Consider the following 16,592-nt stretch of genomic DNA (forward strand, 5'->3'; position numbering starts at 1 on the left):
AAGAAGAAGGTGAGAAGGAAGAAGGAGAAGTAAGAAGGTGAGAAGGAAGGAGGAGTGAAGGAATAAGGAGAGAAGGAAAGAGGAGTGAAGGAATAAGGAGAGAAGGAAGGAGGAGATAAAGAAGATGGAATGAAGGAAGGAGAGAGCAGTGGAGAAAAGTTGAAGCACTAGTTGTCTTCTCTCCACTACCAGTAGATGGCATTGGAGGAGACAGAATGAGGGCGAGTGTACTGTTGTGAAGCCGTGTATGTGTATGTGTGTGTGTGTGTGTGTGTGTGTGTGTGTGTGTGTGTGTGTGTGTGTGTGTGTGTGTGTGTGTGTGTGTGTGTGTGTGTGTGTGTGTGTGTGTGTGTGTGTGTGTGTGTGTGTGTGTGTGTGTGTGTGTGTGTGTGTGTAAACATAGCATAAACATAACATAACATATTTTCTGTCTCTCTAAGTTCTTTCTCACTTCTTTCTCTCTATTGCTCTGCATTTCAGTTTCTCACTCACACCCTGTAACACAAACACACACACACACTCACACCACCAGCATGGCTTACTTTTATATGGTGTGACCAGCAGGTCGATAGTGTTCGGAGGCAGGTTGGGCCAGACTCTGGAGATCTCTTTCCTCAGGTCAGCGTCACACAGACGCTGGGCCAGGACTCCTGTTGAGAGACAAACGCCTAGGTCACATCACATACATCCTTACTCATTCATCAGCACCAGAAACTAATGTCCCACACATCCCCATCAAGGCCAATATGTATCAAGCACCTCAGAGTATAGTGCTGATCTAGGATCAGGTCCCCCCCTGTCCATGTAAGTTCATACATTGTATCTAAAAGGCTTAACTGATCCGAAGTCAGCATTCCTACTGTTGATGCTTGATACACATGTCCCTAGACCGAGCAGGACGGGTTTATTAGGCCACCACCCTCTTCTTTGAATGATGACACAATATTATTGTGATTTCTGTAAGTAAACAAAACAGGTACTTTTTTATATATATCCTTTAAACATTTTTTTAACTTGATTTATGTTTTGTATTTATTCGTATTTGCCATATTCCCATTCTACTACTGTGGTTGGAGTGTGTTTTTGTGTAGAGGTGGTTAGGTTAAAGGTCACTGACCAGACGCCAGTTTGATCTCCAGAGCAGTGCGGATGAGCGCCATCAGTGTGGACGTGAAGTGCACCGTGTTGTCATCGGCAATGGGCATGTTCATCTTAACCAATCGCTAAGGAGAATAGAAACCATGGTGAGGGCCCATTAGAACACCCACGTTAGGATCAATAGCTCTTTAGGGAGGTTCTGTGTGCTGGCTGTAGAGTCTGAAACTGTCCTAATATGGACGCCATACATGAAAAATTAATTGATATGTTTCACTTGAGAGCGAGTGTAGACTTCTAACAGCCAGTGGCTTCACTTAGTTTCAGTCCAGCACACAGAATCGCTTTCAAGGAACACAACAACACAAGACATCCCAGAGAGGAAAGAGAACATTCAGAGCAACACTCCATGCAAATAATGTGCGAGTGAGACTATGGGTCAATGTTTGAGATGGACTTTGAGGGGGACATGCCCAACAAATCAATGCAATGTGTGTTAGCACTCCTCAGAGAAATGCATGGTGAGTTCATCATCTTATGGACTCAGAGTAAAAAAATGACAGGTGACTGAAAAGTGACTTAATAGCAACTATGAGTGGTGTGGATGAAGTGGAGTGTAGTTAGTCCTTTTCTGAATTCAGTAACCACTAAATGAGAGAACCAGTTCACATGTCAGCATGAATCCAAGGCAAGCCCTGGAGTAGTATGTTTTAGTGCTACTATGAAAGGATGAATGAAGCCATGTCTGTGTTATGGGGCCACACTCCACCTAGCCTCCTTTTGTGAGAAGGCTAGCAGAGTAGAGAGATAGGTTGCATCCCAAAAGGCACACTACTCCCTATATAGTGCACTACTTTTGACTAGGGCCCATAGGTCTCTGGGCAAAACGAGTACAATATATAGGGAATAGACTTCCAATTGAGACTCAGACATAGTGACATACATGCATGTAGAGCTTGATGCAGGGCTAATGGGGAGGCAGAATGAGGATGCACACAAAAACATGCAGAGACTGTGAAGGACGGATCCTATTGTCTTCAAGCCAAGCGGAGGGAAATTGCAGATGAGACGTGTTTGTGTGTGTGCGCGTGCAAGCAAGCCTCCCTTGAGCTCAAGAGAGCGTACTTCCATGTGGGAGCTGTTACAATACAGAAGGAGAAGAGGAGAGGGGGAAGAGGAGGAAGAGGTGTGGAGGGCCAGACATGTCATGTAGTGCCCACTAGAGAGACAGGAAAACCACAGACTTGTGAGACCATCACCCAAACATACAAATACTGTATATACACATATAGGTACACACATCCTGTCAAAAACACATGAACGCACGCACGCACACGCACACACACACAAACAAAGTGGAGTTAGGTAGATGAGAGAAATCCCAAGACGGAGGACAAGAAAGGTCATTTAGCAGGGATTGTGAAGCTCCGCTCAGATCCAGTTGAAAACAGAGGGGGACAGAGATACACAGGTACCTCTGTTCATTAGGGAGGGAGTTGAGTGAGATGCATTTTCCACAACAGCAAAGAAAGGGAGGAAGAATGAAAAAAATAGATGAAAAAAGCATTTTAAAAGCCTAGCCTCGCTCCAGTGTGCCATGTCTCCCTCTCATTTCTCCCTATCGATTCATCTCTCAAAAGCAGGAGTTACATTTGGAGAAGCCACACGTCAGACCCAACTAGTCGCTTGGCAGACGCTTTTATCCAGGTTACGGCTAGGTCTGTTTTAACAATGATTCATCTAGACAGCTGTGTGCATGCTGGAACCACTGACAGTCGCAAGCACCTGAGTACTGAACAATCGTTACCTTGGTCCACAATACAAGCTCTCTAAATGCTGCCACACAACACAGAACAGCCCATAGAGTATAGACTCAGGGAGAATGGAGAAGACTAGAGGGGAAAGGTTGTGTTTTTAATTGTATTACTCTTCTATAGGACTAATTAAAGGGGAATTCCACCACTTTTTAACCTCGTATTCATTATCTCATTTTATGTGAAACGGCACATGTGTTATACAATTTTTCAAAACCTGCAATGAGTTTCTAGATAACTTCATGTTAATAGTGTGGCTTGTGTTCACTGTCAGTCTTCATTTCTTCTCAGGTGAACAGATCGAAAACCTAGTTTAAAAACAAAACAAGTCTAAATGGCCAGATGGAAAAGTGAGCACAGTAAACACCAAACGCCGAGAGAGGGCAGAAGAGAACATCAAGAACAGACAGAAAGAGCAACAACAAGGACACTACAAGAGAACAGCAGGAAGTGGCTGTGACAGACTGATAGCAGCCGGGAGAGATACAGGGCAGGTGGGAGTGAGTGACAGGGGTGAGAGGAAGACTGCTGGGGGAAGAGGAGGAGGGGGGAGTCTACCTTGTAGGCGATTCTGGGCGGGCATTTCTTTCCCAAACCTAGTGGAGGGGACATGTGACGGAACATGTCGTACATATCGAGGTAGGTCATACGGCCACTTCACAGGGGGAGAAGTCACAGGAGGAGATCACAGGGGTCAGAGAGAGGGTTGGAGGAATCCAGGTAAGGTAGGAGGAGGGGGCAGGGGGAGTTAGAAATGACCAAAAGAAGATGGTTAAACAGAAGAGAAAATGATAACAACAGAAATCTGTGTTATTTTAGATTTCCAGGGCAGTGGATTCCGGGGCGGGATGCCAACCCTGTCCTGCTTGAGACAGGGATGGATCACAGGGTTGGACAGGAAGAGGGTGGGGAATTGAGATGGCAAAATCATGAGGTTGGATTGATCATGATGTGTATGTAGTATGTACATGTATATGTATGTATGCTCAGGGCAAGGTTGCAGCTTCACTGCTCAGATATGTCTTCTGTTCCTGCATGCTCCGAGACATCAGCAGTAACCAAATTGAGCAGTCTCCCGGGCCTACTCTGAGAAAACCATATAGGTTTACTGCATACTGCATTCAGTATGGTGAAAACAGAGATGATGATGAAGCCTGGTCAGTATACTGTAATGAGGCTTACATTGTGGAATTGTTTTCCATTAGTTGCCATGGTTACCCACCCGCTGGTTAGTATGAGAGGTATGTGTGTGTGGGTGTGTATGTGTGTGGTTGAATCCATGGCACTGGGAGTCATTCACATTCATTCACTCTCCACTTCAACCTCATCCCTTCATGATCAAGGGGTGTGTGGGGTTGCAAACCTTGTAGGCCACCCTATTAGGACACTTCTTCCCTAAGCCGAGAGGAGGCGAGATAAAACGCAACAATTTGTACATATCCTGATAGCATATCCTTTCGCTGTAAAAGACAAGACAGGTTAGAGGAGGTTAGGACACAAACACAACCATTTCCAATGACTTAACATGTATATCCTCCATTGTGTGCAGTCATGGTCAATGAATAAAGCCCACCTGTAGATATGGTGCAGATATACACAGAGTATAGAAAACATTAACAACTCTTTCCATGACATACACTGACCAGGTGAATCCAGGGGGTGCAACTCAATGTTAGGAAGGTGTTCCTAATGTTTGGTATACTCAGTGTATAAATAACAAGCTTGTTTATCTATAGTCATACTTGACTACAGGGTTACTGGGAGGTTATAAGTCTGTGTCCCAAATGAAACCCTATAGCCTATAAAGTCCAAGGGCACATAGTGAATAGAGGGACATTGGGGACATTTAGGACTTCTCACCCTGCTGCATCTCAGCCTAACTTCCTATTTTTGCTCTTAGAGTTCCAGTATTTGTCAATGGGTCTGATAAATACTTCGGAAAGCAGCTGAGATGTGTTGTGTGATTGAAATAGTTTCTTCTCCCTCCACAATGACAGAATGAGAGGAGCTTCAGGGTCGTCAGGAGAGCCTAGCGGATATCGAGCAGAGTTGAGCGGAACCATGGATTTACATCAGTCTGCCTCTGAGGCCCTAGTTGGCACTCCAGGCGCCGGCTTAACGTCACTCAGCCCCACTAATACGGGATCCCTCCCTGCCCGTCAATCGTTGTCAAACGTCACAGAGTCATCCCACTGGAAATTAGAGCCATCTTTGATTTGTCACCGATTATTTGCTATACACTTCACTATGACACTTCATGTCCCTCCCTTCACCTCTTCACCCCTGAACCTAAAACTGACGCTGTCTTGACTCAGGGGGAAAAAAATAATCACCTGGAGGAGGATTAACCTGTTAAGCTTACCCCCTACTTTTTCGAAAATTCTGTTAAAAATCTCGCAACATTTCAGCGCCCTGCTACTCATGCCAGGAATATAGTATATGCATATGATTAGTATGTGTGGATAGAAAACACTCAGACGTTTATAAAACTGGTTAAATCACGGCTGTGGCTTTAACATAACGTGTGTTTCATTGAAAAGTGCAGGAAAATCTGATCACTAAAAGTGGAAAAATATATCCATCCGCCGCTTCAACCAATTGTTATGGGCGAAAGACATTAAATATGGCTGGATATTTTGGTTGAGAAATAGACGGACAGTATTTCAAGATGGATCCCTATAGAAAACACTTTGTCTCGTGATTAATTTGATCGCTTATTAACGTTTACTAATACCTAAAGTTGCATTACAAAAGTATTTCGAAGTGTTTTGTGAAAGTTTATCGTCGACTTTTTGAATTAAAAAAAATGACGTTACGTTATGAAACGCTATTTTTTTTCATTTATCACACAGTCTACATAGAACGATATCTAGGCTATATATGGACCGATTTAATCAAAAAAGACCCAATAGTGATTATGGGACATCTAGGAGTGCCAACAAAGAAGATGGTCAAAGGTAATGAATGTTTTATATTTTATTGTGCGGTTTGTGTAGCGCCGAATATGCTATTTTGTTTACGTCCCCTGCGGGTCTTTTGTGGTGTTACATGCTATCAGATAATAGCTTCTCATGCTTTCGCCGAAAAGCATTTTAAAAAATCTGACTTGTTGCCTGGATTCACAACGAGTGTAGCTTTAATTCAATACCCTGCATGTGTATTTTAATGAACGTTTGAGTTTTAACTAATACTATTAGCATTTAGCGTAGCGCATTTGCATTTCCAGAGCTCTAGATGGGACGCCTGCGTGCCAGGTAGAAGCAAGAGGTTAAAGACACCTACCAGGCAGCAGGGTCGTACTCGGCCCAAACACGGACGAATTCGTCCAGGTGGTGAGGCCCCAGGATAGAGGCGTCTCTGGTCAGGTACTCAAAGTTGTCCATGATGACCGCCACAAACAGATTGAGCATCTGGAGGAAGGAACAGGGAGGTGGAGAGGTGAATGGTCCTTTCTTGCTGATCATTGGTCAATCATTGGACATTGGTCATCTTAATTGGTCATTCATTTGTGATGGCCCATACTGACCAGGAAGGAGCAGAGGAAGATGAAGGAGACAAAGTAGAAATAAGCAAAGTCACTGCCGCACTCCTTCCCTCCGGACCCTGACAGCCTATCACACGGACGGTTACTCAGACACGACAGCATGATCTCATGCCACGCCTCACCTGTTGCACTCCTGCAAAGGGACAAATACACACACATTGTAGATACACACATATACACAAACAAACACATGCAATGTAAGCACTGTATATCCATCATTGGACACTGTATATCTACCACAAACACCACCATGAGCATAAGGAAAAACATGGTTAATGTATTACATTATACTGCAATAGCAATAATAGAAAGATATGTGGAAGAAAAGGCCTAAAATGGAGAATGTGGAGACATGGTCACCTGAACAGAAGCATCAGAGCCTGGAAGAAGGTCTGGAAGTTGTTGTGGTGATTGATGGCTGATTCCTCATTCAGCTCAATGTTTCCAAACACCTGAAGGAATCAGAAATGGCCAGCATGGCAGTTAGAGGGATTCCCTGTATGTTATCTATAGGTATGTCCTATACAGGGAACTATGGGTTCTGGTCAAAAGTAGTGCACTATGCCTACATAGGGTGCCATTTGAGACACACGTGTGCGAGTTAGAAATAGGGAAGTGATTTGTATAAGAAAGTGATCCCAGGAGCTAGTGCTGATTGTATCAGCCTTTGCAGGATTTGATACGATGCAATGTAATGCTATCTCCAAAAAATACATTAGCCACGAATCATTACTTTTCTCAAATCCTACCAGAGTAGGCAGAAGACTATGTGTGTGTGTGTCAACACATTACCACCACCATACGCCCACAAACAGGACCAAGCCTGACCTGCTGAGGAGTGACGGACTCCATCCTAGCTGGAGGGGTGCTCTCATCTTATCTGCCAACATAGACAGGGCTCTAACTCCTCTAGCTCCACAATGAAATAGGGTGCAGGCCAGGCAGCAGGCTATTAGCCAGCCTGCCAGCATAGTGGAGTCTGCCACTAGCATAGTTAGTGTAGTCAGCTCAGCTATCACCATTGAGACCGTGTCTGTGCCTCGACCTGGGTTGGGCAAAACTAAACATGGCGGTGTTCGCCTTAGCAATCTCACTAGGATAAAGACCACCTCCATTCCTGTCATTACTGAAAGAGATCATGATACCTCACATCTCAAAATAGGGCTACTTAATGTTAGATCCCTTACTTCAAAGGCAATTATAGTCAATGAACTAATCACTGATCATAATCTTGATGTGATTGGCCTGACTGAAACATGGCTTAAGCCTGATGAATTTACTGTGTTAAATGAGGCCTCACCTCCTGGCTACACTAGTGACCATATCCCCGTGCATCCCGCAAAGGCGGAGGTGTTGCTAACATTTACGATAGCAAATTTCAATTTACAAAAAAAAAAAAATGACGTTTTCGTCTTTTGAGCTTCTAGTCATGAAATCTATGCAGCCTACTCAATCACTTTTTATAGCTACTGTTTACAGGCCTCCTGGGCCATATACAGCGTTTCTCACTGAGTTCCCTGAATTCCTATCAGACCTTGTAGTCATTGCAGATAATATTCTAATCTTTGGTGACTTTAATATTCACATGGAAAAGTCCACAGACCCACTCCAAAAGGCTTTTGGAGCCATCATCGACTCAGTGGGTTTTGTCCAACATGTCTCTGGACCCACTCACTCTCACAGTCATACGCTGGACCTAGTTTTGTCCCATGGAATAAATGTTGTGGATCTTAATGTTTTTCCTCATAATCCTGGACTATCAGACCACCATTTTATTACGTTTGCAATTGCAACAAATAATCTGCTCAGACCCCAACCAAGGAACATCAAAAGTCGTGCTATAAATTCACAGACAACACAAAGATTCCTTGATGCCCTTCCAGACTCCCTCTGCCTACCCAAGGACGCCAGAGGACAAAAATCCGTTAACCACCTAACTGAGGATCTCAATTTAACCTTGCGCAATACCCTAGATGCAGTTGCACCCCTAAAAACTAAAAAAATGTCTCATAAGAAACTAGCTCCATGGTACACAGAAAATACCCGAGCTCTGAAGCAAGCTTCCAGAAAATTGGAACGGAAATGGCGCCACACCAAACTGGAAGTCTTCCGACTAGCTTGGAAGGATGGTACCGTGCAGTACCGAAGAGCCCTTACTGCTGCTCGATCGTCCTATTTTTCTAACTTAATTGAGGAAAATAAGAACAATCCGAAATTCCTTTTTGATACTGTGGCAAAGCTAACTAAAAAGCAGCATTCCCCAAGAGAGGATGACTTGCACTTTAGCAGTGATAAATTCATGAACTTCTTTGAGGAAAAGATTATGATTATTAGAAAGCAAATTACGGACTCCTCTTTAAACCTGCGTATTCCTCCAAACCTCAGTTGTCCTGAGTCTGCACAACTCTGCCAGGACCTAGGATCAAGAGAGACGCTCAAGTGTTTTAGTACTATATCTCTTGACACAATGATGAAAATAATCATGGCCTCTAAACCTTCAAGCTGTATACTGGACCCTATTCCAACTAAACTACTGAAAGAGCTGCTTCCTGTGCTTGGCCCTCCTATGTTGAACATAATAAACGGCTCTCTATCCACTGGATGTGTACCAAACTCACTAAAAGTGGCAGTAATAAAGCCTCTCTTGAAAAAGCCAAACCTTGACCCAGAAAATATAAAAAACTATCGGCCTATATCGAATCTTCCATTCCTCTCAAAGATTTTAGAGAAGGCTGTTGCGCAGCAACTCACTGCCTTCCTGAAGACAAACAATGTATACGAAATGCTTCAGTCTGGTTTTAGACCCCATCATAGCACTGAGACGGCACTTGTGAAGGTGGTAAATGACATTTTGATGGCATCGGACCGAGGCTCTGCATCTGTCCTCGTGCTCCTAGACCTTAGTGCTGCTTTTGATACCATCGATCACCACATTCTTTTGGAGAGATTGGAAACCCAAATTGGTCTACACGGACATGTTCTGGCCTGGTTTAGGTCTTATCTGTCGGAAAGATATCAGTTTGTCTCTGTGAATGGTTTGTCCTCTGACAAATCAACTGTACATTTCACCACTATTGTTTTCACTATATATTTTACCTCTTGGGGATGTTATTCGAAAACATAATGTAAACTTTCACTGCTATGCGGATGACACACAGCTGTACATTTCAATGAAACATGGTGAAGCACCAAAATTGCCCTCGCTAGAAGCATGTGTTTCAGACATAAGGAAGTGGATGGCTGCAAACTTTCTACTATTAAACTCGACAAAACAGAGATGCTTGTTCTAGGTCCCAAGAAACAAAGAGATCTTCTGTTGAATCTGACAATTAATCTTAATGGTTGTACAGTCGTCTCAAATAAAACTGTGAAGGACCTCGGCGTTACTCTGGACCCTGATCTCTCTTTTGAAGAACATATCAAGACCATTTCGAGGACAGCTTTTTTCCATCTACGTAACATTGCAAAAATCAGAAACTTTCTGTCCAAAAATGATGCAGAAAAATTAATCCATGCTTTTGTCACTTCTAGGTTAGACTACTGCAATGCTCTATTTTCCGGCTACCCGGATAAAGCACTAAATAAACTTCAGTTAGTGCTAAATACGGCTGCTAGAATCCTGACTAGAACCAAAAAATTTGATCATATTACTCCAGTGCTAGCCTCTCTACACTGGCTTCCTGTCAAAGCAAGGGCTGATTTCAAGGTTTTACTGCTAACCTACAAAGCATTACATGGGCTTGCTCCTACCTACCTCTCTGATTTGGTCCTGCCGTACATACCTATACGTACGCTACGGTCACAAGACGCAGGCCTCCTAATTGTCCCTAGAATTTCTAAGCAAACAGCTGGAGGCAGGGCTTTCTCCTATAGAGCTCCATTTTTATGGAACGGTCTGCCTACCCATGTCAGAGACGCAAACTCGGTCTCAACCTTTAAGTCTTTACTGAAGACTCATCTCTTCAGTGGGTCATATGATTGAGTGTAGTCTGGCCCAGGAGTGGGAAGGTGAACGGAAAGGCTCTGGAGCAACGAACCGCCCTTGCTGTCTCTGCCTGGCCGGTTCCCCGTTTTCCACTGGGATTCTCTGCCTCTAACCCTGTTACGGGGCTGAGTCACTGGCTTGCTGGGGCTCTCTCGTGCCGTCCCTGGGGGGATGCGTCACCTGGGTGGGTTGATTCACTGTTGTGGTCGGCCTGTCTGGGTTCCCCCCCACCCCTTGGGTTGTACCGTGTCGGAGATCTTTGTGGGCTATACTCGGCCTTGTCTCAGGATGGTAAGTTGGTGGTTGAAGATTTCCCTCTAGTGGTGTGGGGGCTGTGCTTTGGCAAAGTGGGTGGGGTTATATCCTTCCTGTTTGGCCCTGTCCGGGGTGTCCTCGGATGGGGCCACAGTGTCTCCTGACCCCTCCTGTCTCAGCCTCCAGTATTTATGCTGCAGTAGTTTATGTGTCGGGGGGCTAGGGTCAGTTTGTTTATCTGGAGTACTTCTCCTGTCCTATTCGGTGTCCTGTGTAAATCTAAGTGTGCGTTCTCTAATTCTCTCCTTCTCTCTTTCTTTCTCTCTCTCGGAGGACCTGAGCCCTAGAACCATGCCCCAGGACTACCTGACATGATGACTCCTTGCTGTCCCCAGTCCACCTGGCCATGCTGCTGCTCCAGTTTCAACTGGCCTGGGCCCTAGGACCATGTCCCAGGACTACCTGACATGAGGACTCCTTGCTGTCCCCAGTCCACCTGGCCATGCTCCTGCTCCAGTTTCAACTGTTCTGCCTTACTATTATTCAACCATGCTGGTCATTTATGAACATTTGAACATCTTGGCCACGTTCTGTTATAATCTCCACCTGGCACAGCCAGAAGAGGACTGGCCACCCCACATATGCTCTCTCTAATTCTCTCTTTCTTTCTCTCTCTCGGAGGACCTGAGCCCTAGGACCGTGCCCCAGGACTACCTGACATGATGGCTCCTTGCTGTCCCCAGTCCATCTGACTGTGCTGCTGCTCCAGTTTCAACTGTTCTGCCTTATTATTATTTGACCATGCTGGTCATTTATGAACATTTGAACATCTTGGTCATGTTCTGTTATAATCTCTACCCGGCACAGCCAGAAGAGGACTGGCCACCCCACATAGCCCGGTTCCTCTCTAGGTTTCTTCCTAGGTTTTGGCCTTTCTAGGGAGTTTTTCCTAGCCACCGTGCTTTTACACCTGCATTGTTTGCTGTTTGGGGTTTTAGGCTGGGTTTCTGTACAGCACTTTGAGATATCAGCTGATGTACGAAGGGCTATATAAATAAATTTGATTTGATTTGATTTGATACTTGACCATTGGTCTGAGTTTTTTACTGTGTAATGTAGTGTTGGGTTTTCACCAGACATAACATAACTGTAGCCATGTCATCAAAAAGTCAACTTATGTTGGCCAAAAAGCACCTGGATGATCGTCAAGACTCCTGGAAGAATGTTGGACAGATGAGTCAGAAGTGGAACCTTTAGGACGACATGGGTCCCATTATGTCTGAGGAAAACCCAACACTTCATTCCACAGTAAGAATCTCATACCAATGGTCAAGAATGATGGTGGTATTGTGATGGCTTGGGATGCTTTGGTGCCTCAGGAACAGGACAACTTGCTATCATTGAAGGAACCATGAATTCCACTCTGTATCAGAGAATTCTAAAGGAAAATGTCAGGTCAAACCGTTTGTGAGCTGAAGCGCTACTGGGTCATGCAGCAAGACAATGATACAGAACACACAAGCAAGTCTACATCAGAAGGGCTGAAAATAAACATATTTGAAGTTTTTGAATGGCCTAGTCAAAGTCCAGACCTAAACCCCATTGAGATGTTGTGGCAGAACCTGAAACCCACAAATGTCACGGTGTTAAAGCAGTTATGCATGGAAGAGTGAGACAATATTCCTCCACAGCAATGTGAGCAACTACACACAGCAATGTGAGCAACTACACACAGCAATGTGAGCAACTACAGGAAGCATTTGGTTGCAGTCATTGCTGCTAAAGGTGGCACAACCAATTATTGAGTGTAAGGGGGCAATTACTTTTTCACACAGATGCTTTGGGTGTTGCGTAACTTTGTTTATAAAATACATTTATTCATTATCAACATTTTGTATTATTTGTTCACTCAGGTTCCCTTTATCTAATATTTGGTTTTGGTTGAAGATCTATTAACATTAAGAGTAAAAAATATGCAAAAATAGAGAAAATCAGAAAGGGGGCAAATACTTGTATAGTACCAGTCAAAGGTTTGGACACACCTACTCATTCATAATCTGAAACACAATCAAAACAAACAGCCAATGCATCCAACAAAAAGTCACACGCTTGATGTAGTATTGTGTGCTATGAAAATGGGACCAAATACTTAACATTTTACTACTTTAATACACATACAGTTGAAGCCGGAAGTTTACATACACCTTAGCCAAATACATTTAAACTCAGTTTTTCACAATCCCTGACATTTAATCCTAGTAAAAATGTCCTGTTTTAGGTCAGTCACCACTTTATTTTAAGAATGTGAAATGTCAGAATAATAGTAGAGAGAAAGATTTATTCCAGCTTATATTTCTTTCATCACATTCAGAAGTTTACATACACTAAATTAGTATTTGGTATCATTGCCTTAAACTTGTTGGACTTCGGGTAGCCTTTCACTGTCACGTTCTGACCCTAGTTCTTGTGTTATTTGTTTGTTTTAGTTGGTCAGGACGTGAGTTGGGTGAGTATTTTGTGTTTCTAGGTTGGGTGTCTTGTTTGGCCTGATATGGTTCTCAATCAGAGGCAGGTGTTAGTCATTGTCTCTGATTGGGAACCATATTTAGGTAGCCTGTTTTCTGTTGGGGTTTGTGGGTGGTTATTTTCAGTCTTTGTGTGTCTGCACCAGATAGAACTGTTTCGGTTGTCACTTTATTGTTTTGTGTTTTTGAAGTGTTCAGTTTTCCATTAAAAAGATGAACACTAACCACACTGCGCTTTGGTACTCTCTATCTCCAGACAACAACCGTTACAGAACCACCAACCAAAAAAGTACCAAGCAGCGTGGTAACAGGCAGCAGCAGCAGGAGCAGCGCAAGGAGGAGGAATGGACATGGGAGGACGAGTTGGACGGCAAAGGACCCTGGGGAGAGCCAGGGGAATATCAACGCCCCAAAGTAGAGCTTGAGGCAGCAAAAGCAGAGAGGCTGCATTATGAGGAGCTAGCACGGCAGAGTGGCTGGAAGCCCGAGAGGCAGCCCCAAACATTTATTGGGGGGAGGCACACGGGGGTGGTGGCGAGTTCAGGTAGGAGACCTGTGCCAACTTCCCGTGCTTACCGTAAGGAGCCGAGGATGGAATCAGAGCAGTCGGCGAAGTTGAGGTGTGAGTCCGAGAATGTTGAGAAGTTATTGGACAAATTGGAGGAGAGTGAATGGAGGGGAGATTATGAGACATTCGGCAAGTTGTTGATAAAATTGGAGGAGAGTGAAGAGAGAGCGCTGTTGGTTTGGCATAGTATGCACGGTATTCACCCTGAGCAGCGTGTTAGCTGTCTGATACCACATGTGTCAGTTCCTAGTACTCATCCCGAAACGTGTTAAAGTTCTTTTTCAAATCAAATCAAATTTTATTTGTCACATACACATGGTTAGCAGATGTTAATGCGAGTGTAGCGAAATGCTTGTGCTTCTAGTTCCGACAATGCAGTAATAACCAACAAGTAATCTAACTAACAATTCCAAAACGACTATCTTATACACAGGCCTACAGTGCACCTCGTCTGTCCAGAGCCGCCAGCGTCTCCCGTCTGTCCTGAGCCGCCAGGGTCTCCCGTCTGTCCTGAGCCCGCCAGAGTCTCCCGTCTGTCCTGAGCCGCCAGAGTCTCCAGTCTGTCTTGAGCCGCCAGAGTCTCCCGTCTGTCCTGAGCCGCCAGTCTCCCGTCTGTCCTGAGCCGCCAGAGTCTCCCTTCTGTCCTGAGCCACCAGAGCCGCTGGTCTGTCCTGAGCCGCCAGAGACGCCAGTCTGTCCTGAGCCGCCAGAGCCGCCAGTCTGTCTTGAGCTGCCAGGGTCGCCAGTCTGTCCTGAGCCGCCAGAGCCGCCAGTCTGTCCTGAGCCGCCAGAGCAGCCAGTCTGTCCTGAGCCGCCAGTCAGCCAAGATCCGCCAGAGTCGCCAGTCAGCCAGGAGCTTCCAGAGCCGCCAACCAGCCAGGAGCTTCCAGAGCCACCAGTCAGCCAGGAGCTGCCAGAGCCGTCAAACAGCCAGGACCTGCAAGAGCAGTCAGTCAGCCAGGAGCTGTCAGATGCCGGAATTGCTTTTCAGTCCAGAGCGGTCCTTCAGTCCGGAGCTGCCCCTCAGTCCGGAGCTGCCCCTCAGTCCGGAGCTGCCCCTCAGTCCGGAGCTGCCCCTCAGTCCGGAGGAGTTTGTTCAGTCCAGAGGCGTCCTTCAGTCCAGAGGTGTCCCTCAGTCCTGTGGGCCCATTTAGGGTTCCCAGGCCAGGGTCGGCGGCAAGGGTCGCCGTTCCTAGGAGGCCACAGAAGCGGTCTAAGACTATGGTGGGGTGGGGTTCACGTCCAGCGCCAGAGCCGCCACCGCGGACAGATGCCCACCCAGACCGCCCCCTATAGGTTCAGGTGTTGCGGCCTCCTTGCTAGCACACGCCTTTTCAGTTCTGCCCACAAATCTCTATGGGATTGAGGTCAGGGCTTTGTGATGGCCACTCCAATACCTTGACTTTGTTGTCCTTGAACCATTTTGCCACAACTTTGGAAGTATGTTTGGGGTCATTGTCCATTTGGAAGACCCATTTGCGCCCAAGCTTTAACTTCCTGACTGACGTCTTGAGATGTTGCTTCAATATATCCACATCATTTTCCTCCTCATGATGCCATCTATTTTGTAAAGTGCACCAATCCCTCCTGCAGTCCCTCCTACCAAAATACGTTAATCTCTAGGAGACAGAACGCATCTCCTTCCTGAGCGGTATGACGGTTGTGTGGTCCCATGGTGTTTATTCTTGCGTACTATTGTTTGTACAGATGAACGTGGTACCTTCAGGTATTTGGAAATTGCTCCCAAGAATGAACCAGACTTGTGGAGGTCTACAATTATTTTTCTGAGGTCTTGGCTGATTTATTTTGATTTTCCCATGATGTCAAGCAAAGAGGCACTGAGTTTGAAGGTATGCCTTGAAATGCATCCACAGGTACACCTCCAATTGACTCAAATTATGTCAATTAGCCTATCAGAAGCATCTAAATCCCTGATTTTCTGGAATTTTCCAAGCTGTTTAAAGGCACAGTCAACTTAGTGTATGTAAACTTCTGACCCACTGGAATTGTGATACAGTGAATTAGATGTGAAAAAATCTGTCTGTAAACAATTCTTGGAAAAATTACTTTTGTCATGCACAAAGTAGATGTCCTATCCGACTTGCCAAAACTATAGTTTGTTATTAACAAGACATTTGTGGAGTGGTTGAAAAATGAGTTTTAATGACTCCAACCTAAGTGTATGTAAACTTCCGACCTCAACTGTAAGTAAATTTGTCCCAATACTTTTGGTCCCTAAAATGGGGGCATTATACAAAATGTACTGTCATTTCTAAACGGTTCACCCGATATGGATGAAAATACCCTCAAAGTAAAGCTGACAGTCTGCTCCACATCCAAACTGCTGTAGTACAGAGCTAAAACATAGTTCACTGTCCTAATACTTTTGGAGTTCACTGTAGCTATCTAGAAATCTTTATAATCTAATAACAATAGAATTGAATGACATGGTGAGACCCTGTATTCTGCCCACGTTCACACTTATAGGGTACATCCAAATGGCACACAAATGTTGATATTCCCTATATAGTGCACTACTTTTGAAAAAAGCCACTATATGGGGATAGCGTGCCATTTGGGACACACAGATAGTCCTGATGATAACAAAGAGCCAGATAAGCTTCTTTTGGCTCCCTGTTTAATTGGGATATGAAGTTTGTCACTCACAGTGTGGTGTCCTGATCCACCCCTCCCTCTGGGCGCCCTTTTGTCATTATACAGCATCTCATTATACAGCATCTCATTATACAGCATCGATGATTAAATGAGGGCTCTTTTACAAGAAGACACAATTACCATTGATTTA

The 16,592-nt window shown here is 44.8% G+C and overlaps 1 protein-coding gene across 10 annotated transcripts in view; it reads right to left on the reverse strand.

Annotated features, from left to right (window-relative positions):
* The window catches only part of LOC124049043 (voltage-dependent N-type calcium channel subunit alpha-1B-like), a 232,521-nt gene that overhangs the window by 13,929 nt on the left and 202,000 nt on the right, over positions 1-16,592 (reverse strand). For 9 of the 10 annotated variants that reach the window (XM_046370347.1, XM_046370344.1, XM_046370342.1 and 6 more), the window contains 6 exons: positions 6,814-6,905; positions 6,436-6,586; positions 6,192-6,319; positions 3,468-3,564; positions 1,118-1,223; positions 543-650 (listed from right to left, as the gene is read on the reverse strand). In XM_046370347.1, coding sequence (XP_046226303.1) covers positions 543-650; positions 1,118-1,223; positions 3,468-3,564; positions 6,192-6,319; positions 6,436-6,586; positions 6,814-6,905 — 682 coding nt within the window. Of the gene's footprint in view, positions 1-542; positions 651-1,117; positions 1,224-3,467; positions 3,565-4,272; positions 4,370-6,191; positions 6,320-6,435; positions 6,587-6,813; positions 6,906-16,592 lie in introns of those variants that run through there. The other variant, XR_006841351.1, reaches the window with a different exon arrangement.

Source organism: Oncorhynchus gorbuscha, linkage group LG11, assembly GCF_021184085.1.
Source record: "Oncorhynchus gorbuscha isolate QuinsamMale2020 ecotype Even-year linkage group LG11, OgorEven_v1.0, whole genome shotgun sequence".
Classification (NCBI taxonomy): domain Eukaryota; kingdom Metazoa; phylum Chordata; class Actinopteri; order Salmoniformes; family Salmonidae; genus Oncorhynchus; species Oncorhynchus gorbuscha.